The sequence below is a fragment of the Sorex fumeus genome, unplaced genomic scaffold (genome assembly GCF_029834395.1).
Source record: "Sorex fumeus unplaced genomic scaffold, SorFum_2.1 ptg000044l, whole genome shotgun sequence".
Taxonomy (NCBI): domain Eukaryota; kingdom Metazoa; phylum Chordata; class Mammalia; order Eulipotyphla; family Soricidae; genus Sorex; species Sorex fumeus.
The window spans coordinates 44,281,073-44,301,191 of NW_026606101.1; the positions used below are offsets into that span (position 1 = coordinate 44,281,073).

At 52.5% G+C, this 20,119-nt stretch overlaps 1 protein-coding gene across 1 annotated transcript; it reads right to left on the reverse strand.

Annotated features, from left to right (window-relative positions):
- RNF212 (ring finger protein 212) lies at positions 1–19,896 on the reverse strand. Its single transcript, XM_056122025.1, has 12 exons — positions 19,788–19,896; positions 18,669–18,730; positions 14,094–14,168; positions 11,207–11,263; positions 10,135–10,190; positions 9,588–9,670; positions 9,478–9,538; positions 8,280–8,325; positions 7,131–7,194; positions 793–865; positions 117–277; positions 1–38 (listed from the first exon to the last, which is right to left on the reverse strand). Exons 1-12 carry the CDS (start codon positions 19,894–19,896, stop codon positions 1–3), a joined length of 885 nt encoding a protein of 294 aa, XP_055978000.1.
- Positions 19,897–20,119: the final 223 nt, after the last annotated feature.

The following is a 20,119-nucleotide window of genomic DNA, read 5'->3' on the forward strand; positions in this document are numbered from 1 at the left end:
TCACCTCTCCATCACCATGCCCCCGAGGCCAGAGGACCCTGCTGAGGCACCAAGGAGTCAGCCTGAGGCTGCCAGTCTCACCCACCCTCGGGCCACACCTAGGAGCTGCCACTTACCTAGATGCTGCCGCTGTAGCAGCCCAGAGATGCTGATGGGTAGTCGAGGCGCCGGAGCATAGATGCTGGGGGGGCTGGGCGAAGCCAATCTCCCTGCTCTGTTGGATTCCAGCACGGTGGGCGTAGCGGAGGCCTTGCTGGGGAGCAGCAGTGCAGGAGGCCTGGCAGGAAGGCAAACACATCAGGGTGTCTAGCGCAGGCCTGAGAGCAATGCCAGGCCCCGCTCCTAACCCTGGCAGGGCCCCACTGGTTCCTCCCAGGACCCATGCTGCTCGATCAGAGTGACCACTTTCTGATCACTCAGGCCGAGCCAGAGAGCAGCGGGCTGCCAAGGACAGTGAAGTGTGGAGGATGTCCCATGCTGGTGTCAGAGAACTCAGTGTGGGACCCCACTGAGAGCAGCCAGCGCAGATGGCACAGCATGGAGTTGAACCGCACAGCTTTGCTCCCCCACGTTGGGCTGGGGAGTGCCATCTGGGGCAGGTAATAAGTCCAGGGAGCCACGAGGCCCCCAGCAGGCACCAGGACATGGGGGACTGCAAACAGTCTTGGTAACACAGTCCTGCCATCTCCTTCAAAGAGCCTGTCATAAAGTGACCAATAAAACCAATCTATGAAGAATGTCCCTGTTAAGGACAGCACCACACTGTGCAGTGGCCAGGGCAGCAGAACCTACCTGAGAGGCTGGGGCACAGGTGAGCAGGTGGGCATCAGCCTGGGCCTCAGAGTAGGCCGGTGGGAGACAATGCCTGTAGGAAGAGACATGAGTGCATGGAGCAGTAGGACACACCGGGGTTGGGGCTGACTCTGAGTGGCAGGTGTGGAGGTCACACCTGGGATGGCTCTGAGCGGCAGGCGGGGAGGACACACCTGGGCTGGGGCTGGCTCTGAGCAACAGGTGGGGGAGGACACACCTGGGCTTGGGCTGACTCTGAGCGACAGGTGGGGAGGTCACACCTGGGCTGGTAGGTGGAGCGGCAGGTGGAGAAGACAGTTGGGTCTACACAGGGCCCTAACTTGCTCCCCTTTAAGAAGCAGGTAAGGAGATCAAGCACAACTGGGAGAGCAGCAGCCCCATGCAGAGGACAATGCTGCTTCCCAATGTGAGAATTGGCCAGGTTGCAAAGCAGGGTTTGAGCACTCTGTTGAGTCCAGCCCCTCTGTCCCAGCCTCAGCCCCCTAAATACCTGGGCGCACTGAGTAGAACCAGACTGACCCTGCTTCCTGGAAGAAGGTCAATATCCAGGGTCTTACTATGCCCAGTGGGATGCCAGGAAGGCAGTCTCTGATCTGACTGATTTATAGATGGTTTTGTCCTCAGGTAGCCAGCATGGAGAGAAAAGGGCAGCACTGAAGCTGGCTGGGTGCCTCATGGGCTCTGATACTCCCACTAGAGTTCGAGTAGACAGAAGAGCAGCCATCTGAGGTGCCAGGACACATGGTGGCCCAGGGGTCAGAAACTTCAAAGCAGAGGACAGTGGTCACATAGGGCTGGTTTTCTGGCCCACACACCTGGTCAACTCCTACAGCCCCTACCTCCAGGTGCAGGAACACTGTGTGTGACTTTAGTAGAGGGGCTGGTGCAGAACCAAGAAAACACCAAAGTCCTGAATCTAAGGCAAAGTAGTCGAAGGCATGAGATTAGTCAAACCTACACTACAGGACCGAGGCAAATATGACCCCAGAGCATACTCACTGCCAATGCACTGAACCCAGCAGGTTAGGTCCCTGTTACAGGAACAGCTCAAACGCATAATGAAACCATGCCCTCTCCACAGGAGGCCTTCCGGGTTCAAAGATACCAAGAGGACAGTGTAACTAGGAGCAGCCTGATCATTACTGGAAGAGAAGTCATTATCAACAATTCCATAGTTAGGTACAATTCAAGGCCTCTAGTCTGGAGTCAACTACAAGCTCTACTACATGAAGATACAAATATCGAATCCATGACCAAGAGATTCCAAACAGAAAGACAATTCTCCCAGACAGACTCATGAGTAGATGATTTTGTCAAAATCCTGGCAGGAATTTGGGGCAGAATTTGACAAACTGCACGTTAAGTGTATGGGGTTTTTTGGTTGTTGTTTTTGGCCACACCCAGTGATATTCAGGGGTTACTCCTGGCTCTGCACCCAGAAATCACTCTTGATGAGCTTGGTGGATCATATGGGAAGCAGGGGATTGAATCCAGGTTGGTTGCAAGTAACGAAAGTGCCCTTACCTGCTGTACTATCTCTCCAGCCCCTGCATGTTAAATTTTAAATAGAAATGTACACAATCTAAACTAGGCTGGACTTACCATGGTAACTGAAGAACATGATTAGAGCCTCATTTCAAACCTACTGGGAAGAAGGCAGGCACAGAGGAGCAAGGAGCCTGCAGCTCCCCTCAAACCTAGACTCTGGACAGGCACATCTTTGCACACCTGTCTCCATCATTGATACTTTGTCAGTGTTCTTTGGGGCCACAGCATCTCCCATGTGTATGGGATTCACAGGATTCCCCAAATACACAGGATCTGTAGGATTTCCCTCCCTCCCATGTATGGGACCTCTAGGGTATATGGAATCTATAGGATTCTCTTTCTCTCACACACACATAGGATCCACAGGGTTCCTGCCAAACACATTTGGGATCTGTAAGATCCCCCACATAGTACAGGATCTACAGGATGTCCCCTACACATCTGGGATCCATGGGATACTGTTACACATACTGGATCTTTAAAATTCCGCCCACACATGTAGGGGCACACAGTTTCCAAAGGGTTCCCAGACATATCACACATGTATGGAATTCATAAAATTCTCTCACTCATACTTGGGATTCATAGGATTGTCCCACACATAAACGGAATCCATAAGACATGTCTCCCAACACATTCCTCCCTGCATATCTGGAATCCAAAGGATTATTTCCCATGTGCAAAGATCCAGAGGATTTATTCCAATATGTTCGGGCTTCATGTGACACATATATGGGATCTTCAGGATCCATAGACTCTATCTAGAATGTTCATTATAAACCCTTGGCCACTCAAGAATGCAACACCCATCTCACCTGTGCTTCCTTCTGCATGCTGTTTCTAACCTGTGTCTTTTCCTCCTCTCCCTCCTCTGTGCCTACCACAGGTCTCCCCTGCATCTCTAAAGGTGATGATCTCTCAAAAGAACTATCCACCTGCTGCCTCCTGTGGGTGTCCAGGACATACTGCTTCCTCCTGGGGTTCAGTCTCCACCAGGACATCCTCACTACGTGACTGGTGTTAAGCAGCTTCCCAGCATCTCATGCCTTGTCTGAGATGCACTGACTTAGTAAGTGATCCTTTCTCATGGAGCCATCTCCAGAAACTAACAGTCTCATCAGACATTGACATAAGTGTTGTCCTCCAGGTGCTGACTGCATGGTGGAGCAAAATCCTTCCACGTGGGAACTCCCTGAAATAAACTGAAGCTTCTCCCAGGGACCAATGGTGGGGCCCAGTTGCATCTGGTGCATGGATCCCAGTCCTGTGGACCCACAGCAGGGGTCCGGCCATCTTCACATGGCCTCATCTGTGTCTTTCAGCAGGCCTCCCACACCTGAGCAGTCTCAGTGCAAATGTGCTTTGCTGCAAGTTATCCTGGTGTCTCATTCCCCCTCATCTCCCTTGACTACCTTTTGTGGTGAACACATGATTTTCAATGTTACATTGTCTGGAACGTTGTGTTTTGGAATTGCATTTGAAGCAGTTAGACGTTGTGTTTTGGAATTGCATTTGAAGCAGTTAGACCAGTAAGCGTACACCCCTACACCACTCTGGCTCAGAAGAATGAAACCCAAAGTTGGGGGCATGCTTGGTGTTCCCTAAGGGCAGCCTTCCAGGGCCAGCCTCCTGCCTGTGCTCATTAAGCCTTATCTGTGGGTTCTGAGCTAATACGCTGAGGAGTGCTTTCGTATGAGGACAGCTGGAGGAGCACAGAACACAAACTACTGAAGAGAAGAGGAATGTGATTGGAGAAGACGGTCAGCTGGACAAAAGTGAAGGCTGATGGGAGCAGATGTGTGGTGGTGGCTGGTCAGACCTTGAGCCTGATCCCAGTGGGGAGCAGCAGAAAAGTCAGTGGCTTGGCATGATACCACCGGGAACTCAAGGCCCCTGTTATGCAAAGAGGTCGAGGGCAGAAAAGGAGCAAGTATGTAGGAGACCCTCAGCTGGAATAGAATGAGGAGAAACTGGCGCACCAAAGGTTCTGAGGGAGCCCCTGCTATTTTTCTTTTTTTAAAAAAAATATTAGTGAAACACCATGAGGTACAGTTGTAGACTTACAAATTTTTGTGCTTGGGTTTCAGTTATACAATGATCGAGTACCCATCCCTCCACCAGTGCCCATTCTCCACCACCAATGATCCCAGTATCCCTCCCACCCCCCAACCCCCCATCCCACCCTGCCTCTGTGGCAGGGCATTCCCTTTTGTTCTCTCTTTCCTTTTGGGGAGCCCCTGCTGTTTCAAGGGGACAGCAGTAGGTGGTACTGGCAGCACAGCAGGAAGGAGTGGGAGCAGAGACATGAAAAGGAGTCAGGGACAGCATGTGGGCCTTATTCTACTCTCACGATTTTTGTATTTGAAATAGTTTCAAAATAAATTATAAAATGCCTAGCTGGGCATTCATCTTACAGATCCCAGAATGTGATTCAAGGAATTTGGTAAAAGGCAACATTGAAAACTAGAACAAAATTGCTCGGGTATGGAAAACTCATTATGCTGTGTGAACACAGAAGCAGATGAAACCAGAGCCTAACTGCACAGACTCAGACATAAAGACTGCAGCTTCCAAAGTCAGAGATCAGAGCAAAGTGGTGAAGGTCAAACACCTTCATATATGAAAGAGTCAAAGGACAACCCAGACAATCCAGGATCAGTGAAAATAAAACAAATGACGAAGTCATGAAACATGTACAAAGAGGCACCCAGAATGCAAGACACTCAGGGTAAAGAAGCACACGGTCAGCGGCACAAGGTGCAGGAGGTACAAGGTAGAGGTACTGGGTATTGGATACAGAAGATACTGACTATAGGGGAACTGGGTACAAAAGGTACTGTGTGTAGGAGGTTATAGGAGGTACTTGGTGCAGGAAAGACTGGGTGGAGGAGGTTAGGTGGAGGAGGAACTGGATACAGGAGGTAATAAATGCAGGAGGTACTGAGTACAGGGGATACTGGGTGCAGGAGGTATTTGGTATACGATATGCTGGGCATAAGAGGTACAGAATGTGGGAGGTAGTGAGTTTTGGATAGAAGAAGTACTGGGGGCAGGAGGTGCTAGGTATAGGAGGTATTGATTATTAGATAAAGGAGGTACTGAGCGCAGGAGGTACGAAGTGTAGGAGGTACTGGGTACAGGACGTACTGGGTTCAGAAGGCACTGGGTGCAGGAAACCGGGATGCTGTAAGTTGGGGCGCAGAAGACGCGGGTGCAGGAGGCATTGGATGCAGGAAGCATGGGGCACAGGTGGCACAGATATTCCTCCACAATCAGTCAATGCTTATCTGGTGGGCCCTCTGACCCCCAAGAATCCCAGCACCAAGGACAATGTCTGTGGGACATCCAACCTGCAGTTGGCAGTGTCCGGGACATGAATGAGCACCTTCTTGCACTGCCTTCTTATCCCTGCAACTATATCTGAAAGCATGTGGGCATGGGCCGGCTGGCCTAAGACAGGGGCATATACAGGGGGAGATTCCACGGGTGCAGGTGCATGGAACAGAGGATATGATTATCACAGGGTTCTTGATGAAAGTAGGTGCTGTCAAGCACTAGAAACCAGGAGTACTCCTCAAAGTGCCCAGGAAGAATCCCAGGGGCTGCTGGGATAGTGGCCAAGGTGACAGTCAGGTCTCTGGAGAACAGCCTTCCTGCTAGAGTCAAACCAACTATTCAAGAAGAGGAATCAAGATGCAAGCTGCCACAGAGTTGGGAATGGGTGACCTCCCCCATCTTCCTGTTCTTCAAGGAGTCTGGTAGTCATGCCCACGAACTGCCTCTGGTACCATTTAAGTTCATTAACGACCATGATATAAAAACTCACAAATAAATCTTGGAAGTGAGCAACAAGCTGCAGAGATGCCTTCAGACCCCAAAATCACCATCTAATTAAAAATTTAACTTCAGCTTTATCAACCTATTTAAAATTTTAGAATTCCTGGAACACACAGCTGCATCTGTGGCCATGCCACATCTCATATTCTACACCACCGATGTACCAAGAGTACGCGCACCACATTTGATGGGGTGCAATGTAGAAGACAACCGATCTCAATAAAAAAATAATGATTAGCACACGAGGTTCAACCTGTAACAAAATGTTAGTACCTCTTATACAAGGTTTAAAGGCTCCAGAGTGAGATAAAACAATCTTCATACACTTTCCTCTAAGGAAACATTTTTGGATCATTTTTAGCAGATTATTCATAACAAGTAATATAAAATAAGTTATTTAGGACCTGCTTTGGGGGCAGGCTTGGGTGGTGGTGGGAAAATTTGAAAGAATGATGGTGGGAAAGTGTAATGATGGTGGGATTGGTGTTGGAATATTGAATGTGATAAATTATTGTGAACAATCTTATAAAAATTAAATTTAAAAAAAGATGTGTGCTGCAAGCAGCTGAGAGGGGACAGGAGCTGGGGGACAAGGAAAAGTAAGCATCTGTTCCTGTCTGTGGTGGGCATAAGTCGGAGGAACAGGGAACGTGCCCATGAGGAGAGAGTACTCGGGCCAGCTGCAGCCACAATGACCACGGAAGCCCCCACACTGGGAAGCAGCTTTGTTCGGGAGCACAAGTATTTTGCTTGGGATGGCTGCAGGGTTTTCCCTGGTGACTCAATCCCCACCAGACTGACATCTGGGAAGTTCTGACAGTTTTCACAGATGCAGTGGAACCCTGGAATACCACCCTGGAATTGTCCTTTCACATTGGATTACAACAGACTTAACACTCAAGAATGAGATGGCTCCCTGGCTCCCAACTTACCCATGCGTCCATCCTGAGGGGGGCTGATGAGCGAGATCCTGGCAGGGCCCATGGTTAGCTCTGGCTGGAGTGTGAAGAGAAAGGAGTTAACAGTGCAGGCCTGCCCCTCTGCCTAAGCCCCGCAGGCACCTCATGCTGGCAGCAGCTCAACCCACATACAGCCGCCCTCTGTCTATGGGCTGGGACCCCATGGTGCTGGAATATTGAGCTTCTCGGCTACTGCACTTGTTTCCACCCCACCTGCACAGACACAGAGGCTGATGGGAAGTTTGCAGAACACATGAGCCCCCAAGGTAGGTTCCAGCACATTCTAGCAGTGAGCAGCCAGCACATCAGTTTCTCTGGCCTCACAGAACCCCTGGGGCTCACATAGTAGGGGCTCCCTCTGGTGGGTGGGGTATGCATTCCTGGCAGGAAAGGGGTGCTGTGAGCTCTCTCCTGGACATGTTCCATCTAGAGGCACTGAGATGTAGGAAAAGCCTCTCCTCCAAGCCAAGCATGCCACTTCTGACCATGGAAAGCACTTCCTGAGGGATAGACCAGGTCTCAGTGCAGCAGGTGCCCCAAGCAGGTACACTACAGGGCAAGTACACGGCCATGCTGTCCTTTAGGGAACTTGAAACAGTGCTGCAAGCCATCACCTCCAAACCACAGGTGTGTGCACAGGCCACTACTAACAAGGGTGCATCCACCCAGAAACCTCCCCATCTCCCCCCATCCCCCACCACAGCCCACCTACCCACACTGATACCCCCTCAACTGCCATCTGGCCAAACCCGAGGCTAAGACCCTTCTGTCTGCACCACACAGTACAGTACCAGAGACCCTCCAATCCACACAGCCTCTGGTTCTGCTTCTCTCTGACCCAGAGCTACCACCTCTGCTCTCTAGCATACCCAGAGTTTAGACCCTGTGGAGGCACTTGTCCACACAACGGGAGCAGTGCTACAAGGCTGCATGGATGGCGGGAGCAACAGAAAAGGCAGGGTCAGTTACAGCCTGGGTGTTGCTCCTGCTGAGCAGGTCCTGGTCTCCTGACTGTCATCCAAGTGACTGCCTTCCCCAAGCATGCAACTTGGGCTGCCATCTTCGGCCACACTGGTAGCTTGGAGATGGCCACAGGTGCCAAGGTGGCAGATAGATGCTCACCTTTCTCATCGGGGAAGGCGTGAGGTCCACATCCATGCACTCGGCTCTATGATAAACAAAGAGTTTTGGCTTTGCCTGGGCACACACAGCAACTATGAGAAATCCTTGTATATGTTTAAACCTTTGGGTTAATGGGCTGGACAAAGCCAAGCAAATCACAGGGCCCTCTAAACTCACTGGGCTCCAGAGTCACAAACAGCACTGGCTTCTTTGCCGTGACAAAGCCATCCGTAAGGGCACCAGAGCTCAGAGCCTATTCTCCAGGTCCCTCCTCCCTGTGTTCTCCAGAACCCCTGGTGAGCAGGGAGACAGTGGTGGACGGCACAGTGAGCAGGGACACCGAGCAGGGAGACCATGTGCTCTCTGCAACACAGCTGGCCCCCACACATTCTCAGCTGGAAATGTTACTTTTGAATTGAACAAGTGGGTTGATAGGGACCCACCATTTATGCATCTCCACAAAGAAAAACGGTGAAGTGTGGCAGAAAGAGTCCCCCGAACAGGGACTTACTGACCTAGGCAGAGTGATGGATGCACAGAGGTACTGGGCAGGCTGACAAGCTGCTCAGGCCACCCACTGACTCAAGCTACTGGGCTGCAAACAACTCAGCTTCCACCAAGTCAGGGCAATGGTGGTGGAAGAAACAGTGCCATCATCTCAGGGGAATGTAGCGGAGGCAACTTGGCTCCATCTTCTCAGAGAAAGGAGGGAAGGTTAAGCTCCATCATCTCAGGGAAAAGGTAGAGATTCTACCTATCATCTCTGGGGGGAGGTGTGAGTGGGGGAATTTCAGTTTTATCATCTTAGGAAACAGGTCATGAAGAATCAGGATCATCTTCTGTCAGTCTGAGGCTCAAGTCCCCAGGGCTCAGGCTTCTACCTCCTTTTCCTTCATGGGTACTTTCAAACCAGTCACCTCTGACAGAGTTGCCGTAAAGACTCCTTGGGGTCTTGCTACTGTGAGGGCTCTTGTACTGGCTAGGAGACCACCAGAACCAATGACTCTGTCCAAGGCCATAGCCTATTCCTGATACCAGCTTGGTATGAGGAATACTGTGGCCACAGGGAAGTGTGAGGGGCAGTTCCTGATGCTGTGCTGACTGCTTATCAGTACCTGCTATCACAGGTACCTGGAGGGTGTGGGGAGAGAACCACCTCTAGGGTAGAACTCCTGAGCAACCAGCTCAGAGCACATACCTGTTGGCCACTGATGAGTCCGGAGCCAAGAGCAGACGACCATCTAAGTTAGCTGAAGGAGCTGTGACAGAGTTCTGGGTCAGACATGTGGGGCTTGTGCTAAGACTCACCTCCCACCCATTTTATCCCTTTGCACTTACTCAAAATGGCATGTCTTTCTGTCCTGATAGGGGTTTGCTGGGATGACCTCGTGCTGAATGATGGAGAAAAGGAACAAGTTCCCACCAACACAGCTGTCTTACTCTACTGTCTTCACTCAGAGTTCTGTCCACATGTGCCCACACTCCAGACCTGAAGGTTTCTCCCCACTAAGAACTGACCAGAAGCAACACTGTCCCATAACAATGCTGTTAGTGCTGACTACCAAGTGACCATACAGACCTTGGACTCATGAAGGACACCGAGGGTTGCAGGCCCACACATGGACATACGGCACGTTCACAAAGGCACCCCAGTCCCCACCATCACCTAGTGCCCTGAAGATCACTTACCTAAGTCCTCCCAATCTCCATGGACTTCCCTACTGCAGATATGTGTTGGCAGAAGTCTCTAGGAAGTGGCTGTTCTCTTCCTTCTGCTGCCTGGGTCCACCAAGCATCCTTCTACTTGACCCTGAGCTGACGGACCCTCCCCTGGAATCTGAGGGGCTGCACTCACCTCTGTAGTTGTGTCTGCAGCACTGGCCTCCTCAGCGAGTCTTCCAACGTGGAGATCTAAACACAGCCCATGGCTTTCAAATCACCAGACTGAACCTGAGGGCAGCCATGCTTACCTGGACCTGACACCCAGTTCAGATGGGAAGCTTTTCTGAACGCGTCTCAAGTTCTGGCCCTGGATTCAGGAACCAGTCCAGTGCATAGGTCTCTTCTGGGGTGTTGAGATGACTGGTTTCTACCTGCTGCACTCATTGTAGCACCACTGCCCCACCCAATAGAGGTAACCTCAAGTTACTGGTGGTCTGCAGGTCCAAAGACCATGGTCCTGTTCACATGGCCACTGCAAACCTCAAGCTAGCTGCCCTCATTGGCAGAATCTCAGCAGGCCTCTATAGCACATAGTCAATCCTCAGTACCCTCTGGGTGAGCATATAAGGTTACCAAACCAGGTTATGGTCAGCTCAGCACAGGGCTAGGAGCCAGTGAGCAGGAACAAGAGGAGGCCAGGTCGTTATGTGTTCCCTATGCTCAGCACCCAGCCAGGGTAAGGTAGCACCATGGTCACCACCTCCTATATGCACAGAGAGAAGTAGCAGGTGAGAAGTCACCAGTGTCCAAACTTGAGGAGCCACAGGGTTTTGTGGCCTCAAAGTCTGGGTCCTGTCCTAACTATCTAACCTTTAAAGGGGAAAACACCTTTCATTCACAAAGACAAGACAGTTGGCAAAGGTTCATCTAAGTTGTCCATGGGTTCCAAGGATGGTGTGTCCCACCTCACAGGGCTGGATGCCCTTGCCATGTACCTTCTTGACCTTCACCCTCCCCATACCCACCTATCCACACACACAACCCTGCCTCACCTCACCTCATCTCTGGCGTCCACACTATCCTCTACCTCCATTCCCAGGGGGAGGTGAAACTGTTTGGAACTTTCTCTCTGAAGCTGTTCCATCCACTTTAGAGTTAGAATCAGGAAGGCTTACAGTTTTCCCCATCTGGGTACCTGAAGCCCAAGAAGCAGGTGCTTAACCTTTAGTTAGGGCCAGGAGCCTGAGGCAGCTCAGGAAACTTACCTTCTCTTGATAGAAGGTCAACAGTCTCTTCCGGTGTCTTTCTTGAAACTCAGAAATCTGAAAGAATGTCAGCTGCTTGCAGCCCCACAGTGGTCAAGGATACGAAGAGTGCTAAGTGTGGCCACAATGCCCTGCACCACATGAGAGTGCCCACTGGCCTTCTGGGTAGGGCTGCGCTGTACACTCAAGTGAGGCACAGGAGGGAGTGTTACTGCAGTCCTGGAAGAACAGCGAGAGGACTAGGCTCCTTTCCCTTCCCATGGATCCACAGTGAGACATGTCATAGGATGCCTCCTGACCCTGCAGTGCCAGCTGGAGTTTCCCTGCCCACTGAGGTCAGCGGGGTTGGGGAGTGCCAGAGTGAAGGCTGAGTCCACTGGAAGCAGACACCATATCCACTGTCATCCTGTTGGCCCCATGCTCATGTTGGTGAGGATAAACTGCAATGGTACCAAGAGTCAAGACAAGTTTGAGAACTGCAGGCTCAGGAGGAAGCTGCTCCCCCAGGAGAGGCTAGCTGGTACATGGAACAGCAGAGTTGAGGCCTCAGTGCATCGACCAGCACAAGAGGAGGGAAAGAGAACTACAGCCCCCTCACTGGTCAGGACACTGGGTCCAACAGCCAGGTCAGCCCTCCTACCACAGATGCACGTCAGACAAGGAGGATGAGCAGGACTTCCTCTTAAATCCAAGTAACCAGCACGGCCCTACTCTCCCACTAGCCTGCAGACTGTGAGACCTCTTCAGAACAGGGCTGGGCCCACCATGCTGAAGGCCACATCCCAGGTTGCTGCTGGCAATATCTTTGTCCAAAAGCTCTTGGCAATGCCTCAGAGCAACACAGCAACCATAGTCAAGTACCCCAAACTTGAGGCACATCCCCTGTCCTCCCTGCTGGCAGGAGCAGTGTCCCACCACCACCCTTGACTCCCTCTGCTTCTCTACTCTGCACAGCTGGGTGGCTGGATGTCAGGCTCCAGGGAGAGGCTGGGCCAGTGCAGCTGCTGGTTCAGGTGGAGGAGAAAGGAAGTTCAGATGCCTCTTAGCCTGGGACAAGGTCACATGGTCTGGCTGCTTCCTCAGCATACCTGCAGTTGCCTACAACTCTCTGTCTTCTCTTTCTCTCATTTCCCTGACAGATGTAGGGTCCAGAGCTATAGGAAGGGGTGAGGCCAGTGCTAACATCTGAGAGGCCCTTTGTGGTTAGCTAGGTGCTGCATAGTTCCTCACATGTGCTCCAGGCTCAACGAGGCCAAGCTGAGGAAAATGACAGGCATGCTCTGCAGTAATTTCTAGATGCTTCTATATCATCCTTTAAGGGAACAAGATCTGTGTACTGCTCTGATTATGAGTTAGAAAGTGTGGAAGGAGCAAGCCCTAGGCATCAGCAAACAAACCCCCCAGATGGTGGGGCCTGCTGAGCCTCCAGAAGGTTCAGGTCATCTGGAACCCCGATCTGCACACCACTACCCACAGGGTGCCAGGGGCTGAATTACCACATGAGGGGTGCAAAAGCCAAGAGGCCTTGACCTGAAAAAAATGTGACTCTGGGTGACAAATCCCATGGCAACAGAGCTTAGAGTAGAGCCAGAGCAGAGGCCAAAAAGCCACTGCATAAGTCATTTCTGTATCCTCTGAACAGCAGCGGAATCCTAGCTTGGAGCACATCCAGCCGTGGAAGTCTGGGCCAAGGGGCTGGGAACGGCTGCCATGGAGACACTTGGGTTTATCCTGCCTGCATGTCCTGGGAGGGGTCCAGGATGTCAGGATCAGGGTGATGATTCACTGATGTTGGGCTTAGGACCTGGCATCCATGCTCCTTTCGACTCTCTGCTCATTTGCCTTGTACGCAGGACACAAGGCTCTGATCTATAGATTTTTCTATAGTGTTCATCCTATTAGAAGCTAATACTGAAGGATACTTGAAGACCCCAATCCACAGTTTATTAACCTGCTCACAAATAACATAATACACCCGATATGCAAACATAAATGGGCATATGCTCTTGTGTGCTTCAGCAAAGCTCTATCTTGCACTCTAAGATCACGTGCCTGCAACGTGGAGTTACTCACTGAGCTCCTGACCCTCCAGTCCTCTCCATGGCTCTCAGGACACATGATCTGAGAGAGCAGAGCGCCTACTTCTCCAGAGACCCACAAAATTGCTAGTCCTTGAGACTCTACACTGGGAAGTGGTGGTGGGAGGCACTGCGATTCTGGATGTTATAGGATGGGGGTGCTACAAGAGGACCTCCAGGGAGCAGGGGTCACACATGGGAAGTCTGTGACTATGATCCCATGACCCTGGACCTAGGCCAGGACAGCATTCAGGGGCAGATTAATGAGGTCTCAAGGGTGAGTGCAGAGCTGCCACCTAAAAATACTAGGCCTGAAGGGCTGCTGGTGAGTCGTGGACAGGGTCTGCTGATCCGGAGAAAGGCCTCAGTCCAGTCAGCTTTTAGTAACCCCAGGACACTCTTCCCTGGAGCAGAGGAAGGGTACTCAGCTAGCAAAGGAGACAGCCAGGCCCAGCTTCCCACTCTCCTTCCCATGCTCTCCGGATGGACTGGAACCACAGGTTGCCTAGAGATGTTCAGGGAAGTCAAACACGTAGGCAGCATCTTTTGGAGGCATGTAGCAGGAAGAGCTGCACCAGACGTCAAATACTGCCAGGAGGAAAGGGCAGAGCCACCAAGCAGTCGTGACCTGAGTGTAGCAGCCCCCCATCCAGCTCCCACAGTCGTGTCCACGGTCTGACCTCAAATAGAAGCACACCCCTAGATGAACTGGCCCTGCAACAATCTGACAGCAGAGAAGAACTGACCCAGAGTGGCCACAGAGTGAAGTGCCGCATACCTGGGTCAGCTACCTGGTGTCCCCCGCTCACCTGAGAGGTATCTCTGGAGTACCTGCTGCACAGCCCGTCTATGCGCATAAACAAAGCCTGGATGTCCCAGTCCGTCTGCAAGAGGCAGGTGGGGAGGGGTCACAGCTGCTGCCCCCACTGTGCTGCTGCACCCTATGACCTGGGCTTTCAGAAGAAACCACACACAGCACAGTAGGAGCTAGGCCACCCCCTTCCTCCCAGTAGGCAGTGAAGGCCCTTCAACCCAATGAGGCAGAGGTTTGGTTTTTTTTTTGTTTTTTGGGTTTTTTTTTGTTTTATTTTTTTACTTTTTGGGTCACACCCAGTGATGCTCAGGAGTTACTCCTGGCTTTGCACTCAGAAATTCCTCCTGGCGGTGATCGGGGGACCATATGGGATGCTGGGGATTGAACCTGGCAAGGCAAACACCCTACCCACTATACTATTACTCTGGCCCCAAGGCAGAGGTTTGCACACGGAGAAAGTCCCAGGGCAGCAACAGCAGGAAGGATAAGTGCTGGCACAAAACGGCATGAGCTTGGTGCTGGTCAATGGAGAGAACAGAGGGCAACTCAGCTCCTTCAGAAAAAACACCCTTCAGTGCCCCTGCCCAAATCTACTTTCTTTAAGCCAGGAGAAAGCACACACCACTGACATCTGAGGTTACCCCCAGTCCACCCCCCAGATCCTTCCAGGGCCCCTGAAAGAGGAAGCAGTACTGGAGGGTGTAGCCAGAGGGAATCCTGACACAAAGCTGCAGAACTCCAGACCCCATGAAACCTGCCTCCAACAGGCAACTGAGGAGGGATCCCAGGAACTCTGAAGAGACAAAGGAGGAAAACACAGGACAGGACACACCTGGTCAGTGGCAGTGGGTGGGACAAGTGGTCTGCTGGGGGTGTCTATGATGGGGGACACACATTCTCTACAGGGACTATAGTCAGTGAAGTGGGAATAAAGAACATGGTCTGAGCAGAGGAAAATGCAGGGAACCTACTGGTGTTTGGGACACAGAGTTGGGATGAGATAGGGTGAGGGGAGTGCTTCTGGCAGGGCCAGGAGACCCAGCAGAGCAGGTGCACCCTGGGCACTCCACTTGTTTCTGACCCAAGTGTTGCTGCTCTGAGGTTGTGTACATGACTCTAAGACAGACGCGCATGACAACAAAATAATTGCCCAGCACTGTCAATCCGTGCCATATTCCCAGACACTGATCACAGAAGCTCTCTTTCTGGAAGACAGCAGACACGTACAGAGGTGGTAGCCAGGTAGAGTTTTCTGAGCTCTGTGCTCAGATGGGGTGAGGGAAACAGCTGCCCACCTGCACTGGAACCCCCTGCACAAGATGAGGAACGAAAAGGGGCCCCATATCAAAAACCATGGCTGATTTTGGGACAACAGTGAAAGTGGCACTTTGGCCACAACAAGATGGCACTGCCTACCTACAATGGAAGATGCCTCTCAGAACTCAGGAACCTGTGGGATAGCAGAGCACCCCATCTGAAAACACAAATGAAGTGCAAATTCCTCAGCATACAATGTCCTACTGACTAAGTAGAGCTAGGAACTCAAGAGGCCCAGCAGGATGAAGAGATAAGAAATCCCAAGGTCCAAACATCCCCATAGAGACAAGAGCGTGGACAGCATCCCTCCCAAATCAGTGACACTGACAAACATATCCAATGTCACACAAAAAGAAAAATAACCCAGCAGAGGGAAGGAGCAATAGAACAACAGCAGGCTGGGCACTTGTGGCCTAACATTTCTCATGTGTGGCCAACCTGGGTTTGATCCCCAGCATCCCATATGGTCCCCTGAGCCCAATAGAACTGATTCCTTCCTGAGTGCAGGGTCCTAAGTAAGCCCTAAGCACTACCAGGTATGGCCTCAAGAAAAAAACAAAAACCAGCACAAGAACACAAAGTTAGCAATTTCTGACCCTGTGAAGCAGGGGTGGGGTCCTATTTCCCAGGATGTAAGGGGTCTCAGAAGGGAAAGGACCAGGATAGCACTGAGCACTGTCACCATCGAGAGCTGTGGTTGGCCACAGGTGCAAGTAGCCATGCTGACGCAGAGAAGCCAAACAAATCTCAGTGGTTACAGAAACACTGTCTGGTAAAGCTCAGAAGCACACACAGTACTTCATGGAGACATGACAAGGGCAACCTCAAGTCATCAGAAACAGAGGCCCTGCCTGAGCCTCACAGGATGAAATGGACTGTGCCCACCCAGTGAGGAGCTGTGCAGAGGAGCACAGTAGCAAGGAAAGGAGGAGTCAATAGGAGAGCACCCATGGGGGATCCCATTAACTGGCTTTCTGGGGCCCGTGTAAATGAAGCAGCTTCCCACAAGCTGTGCACACATGAGGAATGGAAGCAGGAGGATGGTATACGGAGTACCCCAGGCTTCTGAGCAGGTATGCTCCCAAGAAGGCAGAGTGGAAGGAGGGCAGTCCCCCGCCATCAGAGTGTTCTGCAAAGGAGGCAGATGAGGAGACAGAATCTTGCTGTATGGCAATGTCAAGTTGGGCCCATCCCATCCCCGCAAAGCACCCTAAAGGCCCTCACTGGGCCTACATTAGGGATCAGGTAGGGGCCACATAATATGCCACCTCAGAACTATGCCTCCACTCTGGGACCCCTGTACACAGCACCAGGAACAAGGGAAAACCCAACAGGGAGAAGCACACCAGAAGTGCAGCTCTAGGGCACCTCAGCAATCACCTCCAGTCTCCTGCTTTTGGCCCTCCTGCTGGGGTTCTTCCTGGTCAAAGCTCCCCAAAGACCCCCTGCAGGGGGTAGTGTATGATATATGTGTTGAGCTCATGAAAAAGTCTAAGCCTAGAAACCTCCAAACCCCCCCACCCTGTCTCAGCCCATCCTTCCACCTCCTGGTCTGCATCTTGCCAGAGCCACCACCAGCATTCCTTGGAGGAAATGACCGCCAGATCTGAAGGTCAAGTGTCCTTTCCCATGGCACTGGGCAACCTTCATTGCCAGAGCCTCTTGCTCAGAGAGGTGGAGAGTCCATAGTGCTGTCAAGGAGGGCGCTGCTCTGACAAATATCACATCCCAAGTGCACTCAGATGCACAGATGCATATAGGCACAAGCACACACAGACAAGTAGAGACACGATCATACAGACGTGCAAACATGTGCATACATATGCAGACACAAAGACATGTATGGAACACATGTGCACACACAGATCTGGCATGCACACAAATACAAAGAGACCAAGGAAAGCTCAAGAAGCAGCATCCAGACCAGAAAGTACTGGGAACTGGAGACTTCAATCTGGTTGCTGGGAGTTTTCCCAGAGGGGTCCAGAGGTGGAGTACAACACTTGCTAAGAGGGCAGCCCTGGGGACACAAGGAACTTATCACTCAGAGGAGCATGAAAAAGGAGGCAGACATTGGCATTCTCCCAAACTCACAGAGCACCCCAAGTTCCCTGCACTCCCACAAAACACCTCCCCACACAGGCTCTCCCTTGGAATGCCCCTCCCCCACTGCCCACAAAATGCCCCAGGATGCAGATCTCCTCAAAGCCACCAATGCACAATGTAACTGTATGACCTTTCCAGGAACTATTAGTCACAAAGAAACACTGATAGTTTAGAAAGAAATTCCAGATCTCAATCACAAGTAAACCTCTGTCCTTGGGTCCACCATGAAGAGAAATCCAACCTCCTATAAACATAAGATGACTCTTCCAGAGTTTAAACAGTGGTGAGACAGGAGTTGCGCCTGATGAGGGACCAGGTTGAAAGGCAATTCCTCTGTGACAAGACCAGAGGTGGGTTGGGCACTCATACCAAGAGAGAAGCGAGAGAAAAGCAGGGCCTCCAGAGTTCGGGGCGGGCTGCAAGTGAAAAGGTTCCCATAGCTTTACCTTCCAAGTGTTCTATTCCTGGCACCACATGACCCACTGAGCATGGAGCCAGATGTAGTCAACAAGCACTACCAGGTGTGGCCCAAAAACCAAACAAAAGACCCAGTTCCCATGGGCAGCTACTTGGAGAAAAGCCCAGTACGCTCTCGGAAGATGCGTAGGAAGATGCACAGAGTGTCCTGCCTGGGGAACATGTGAGTGGGAGAGTGCAACAGGCACAGCAGGGCCCACACGAGGAAGTGAAGGTGTCTCATACACACTCCAGGAAGCTGGGTCTGACTAAATGTTCACGGGATCTCTCATCTTTGAATTTCGTGGAACAGCCCTTGGGATAGAACCTCCACCAAAGACCGAAAACCCAGAGCAGGCACATTCATCCTGTGTCTGATATAGCAGAAGGGTCACCCACACACTGGTTGGCCCAGGGACTCAGCCATGGGCTCACGACGCCTGCTGCCTTGCACACAGCATGGGGGCAAAAGGGCAACAGGGCCGGCCAGACTGAGGAACCACAGTGGTTCCCAGGAACTTGACACAGCAGACTACAGTTGTACCAGGGTCTAGAATTACTGGATTACTCTGGAATCTTGTGAGATCTCCTGGCTCATCATCAAATGAAGGAAGATTTTAGACTACACGAGTAAAACTTAATTTCAAGGGAAACACACAATTCCTATTCGGATTGTACAGACTTAACTTACATGTTTTGAAAGTGAAAGTGCACGACAAGGAACTTTACAAATCAGGCATTCATCCTTTCTACCTATAAAAAGAACAATGAGTTTACTAAGGTCGGTGCATTGTGCACGGGAATGACAAACCCCAGTTGGCAGTGCCTCTCAAACGTTATCTGGCCAATAGGCAGACCCGGAAACCATCCTGGGAAAATCAGCCCAACCACCCACCTGTGCCCCACAGTTACCCTGGCAATCGCCAACCACCAGCATCTTTAGCCCCACTATATTCTTAGAGACCCCGAGGGCAGGCAGAACCAAGAGGGACTACGACTCACAGTCATGTATGTGCTTCTCCAGATGACACTGCCTCCCGAGTCAAGGGTCCCACCACAATACCAGGACGGCTGCTCAGGGCCGCTGTTGACAAGGGGACCCGAAGCACAGGCCCGACCTGGGTCCCTCCCCTCCTCAGGGCTGGGTGGGAGGCATCAGGATACCGGTCCTGGGCAGCTCTGGTTCAGACGCCCCTCCCCCGCCCACCCCCCCCCCCCCCACACACACACACAGCCCTCTTCCAGTTCTGATCATACCGTGAGGAGAGGCCTCTGCACTGCTGGGAGGCTGGGAGCGGCCCCTCACCTCACCCTGCCCGCGGCCCAGGCACGCCTGGTCCTCCTGCCGTGGCCGCCACCTACACCGCGCTCGCGTCGCCCCTGCAGGGCAAGGCGGCCTCCACAGGGTCCCGGGCCTCGTGCTGGGTTAAGCGCCACAGGAGTGGGGCACTAGTGGGGCACAGATCCCCCCAATCTCGCACGACCCCGTGCTGCTCTCTGAAGGCTGGTGAGGCCGCGGGCGACGGGGACCTGTGGGGAGCCTGAGGGGTGGCACCCCAGAAGCGCCGCCGCTCAGTGTCCAACAAGCCACGGAAGAGCCCACTTGCCGTGGCCAGGCAGGGTGCGGGCCGGACGCCTCTCGCCCAGCAGCCACCGCTCCGGCCCCTCAGGGACAGACTCTCGCCTGCCTCCACACCCGCTCGGCGGCCTGCCCACCAGAAGCCCGCGCCCACCCCCACCTCGGCCCCTTGGGACCCTCTCTGAGGCGCGCTCCACCTCCCCCACCTCAGGCCAGCAGGCGCCGCCCCACCTTTGCGCAGACACACGTCGCAGTACACGTGCCCACAACTGGTCAAGCTGAAACACGAGGTCCTGTGGGGCTGCTGGAAGCAGTAGTTACAGAAGATCCAAGTGGCCATGACGGAGGCTGCCCGCTGCGCCACCCGGACGGTCCCCGACCCTCAGCGACTCCCTGACACCTGCGCACGCGGTCGGCTCTGCGCCCGCGCGGTGTCGCGCCTGCACACGAGGCTGGCACTGGCGGCCGGCTCTGCGCCTGCGCAGTATTGCACCCGCGCACGTGGCCATCTGCACCTGCGTAGTGTCAAGCCTGCGCCGTGTTGCGGCTGCTCACGAGGTTTG

Bases quoted from the DNA above. Each gene is read 5' to 3' on its own strand.
- RNF212 (XM_056122025.1), bottom strand. From the start codon at position 19,896: ATGGCCACTTGGATCTTCTGTAACTACTGCTTCCAGCAGCCCCACAGG. The intron at 14,169-18,668 runs GTAAGTTAAGTC...TGCCTCTTGCAG, and splicing joins CACTTTCACTTTCAAAACAT to ACGGACTGGGACATCCAGGC. The intron at 278-792 runs GTAGGTTCTGCT...CCTTCCTGCCAG, and splicing joins CCTGTGCCCCAGCCTCTCAG to GCCTCCTGCACTGCTGCTCC.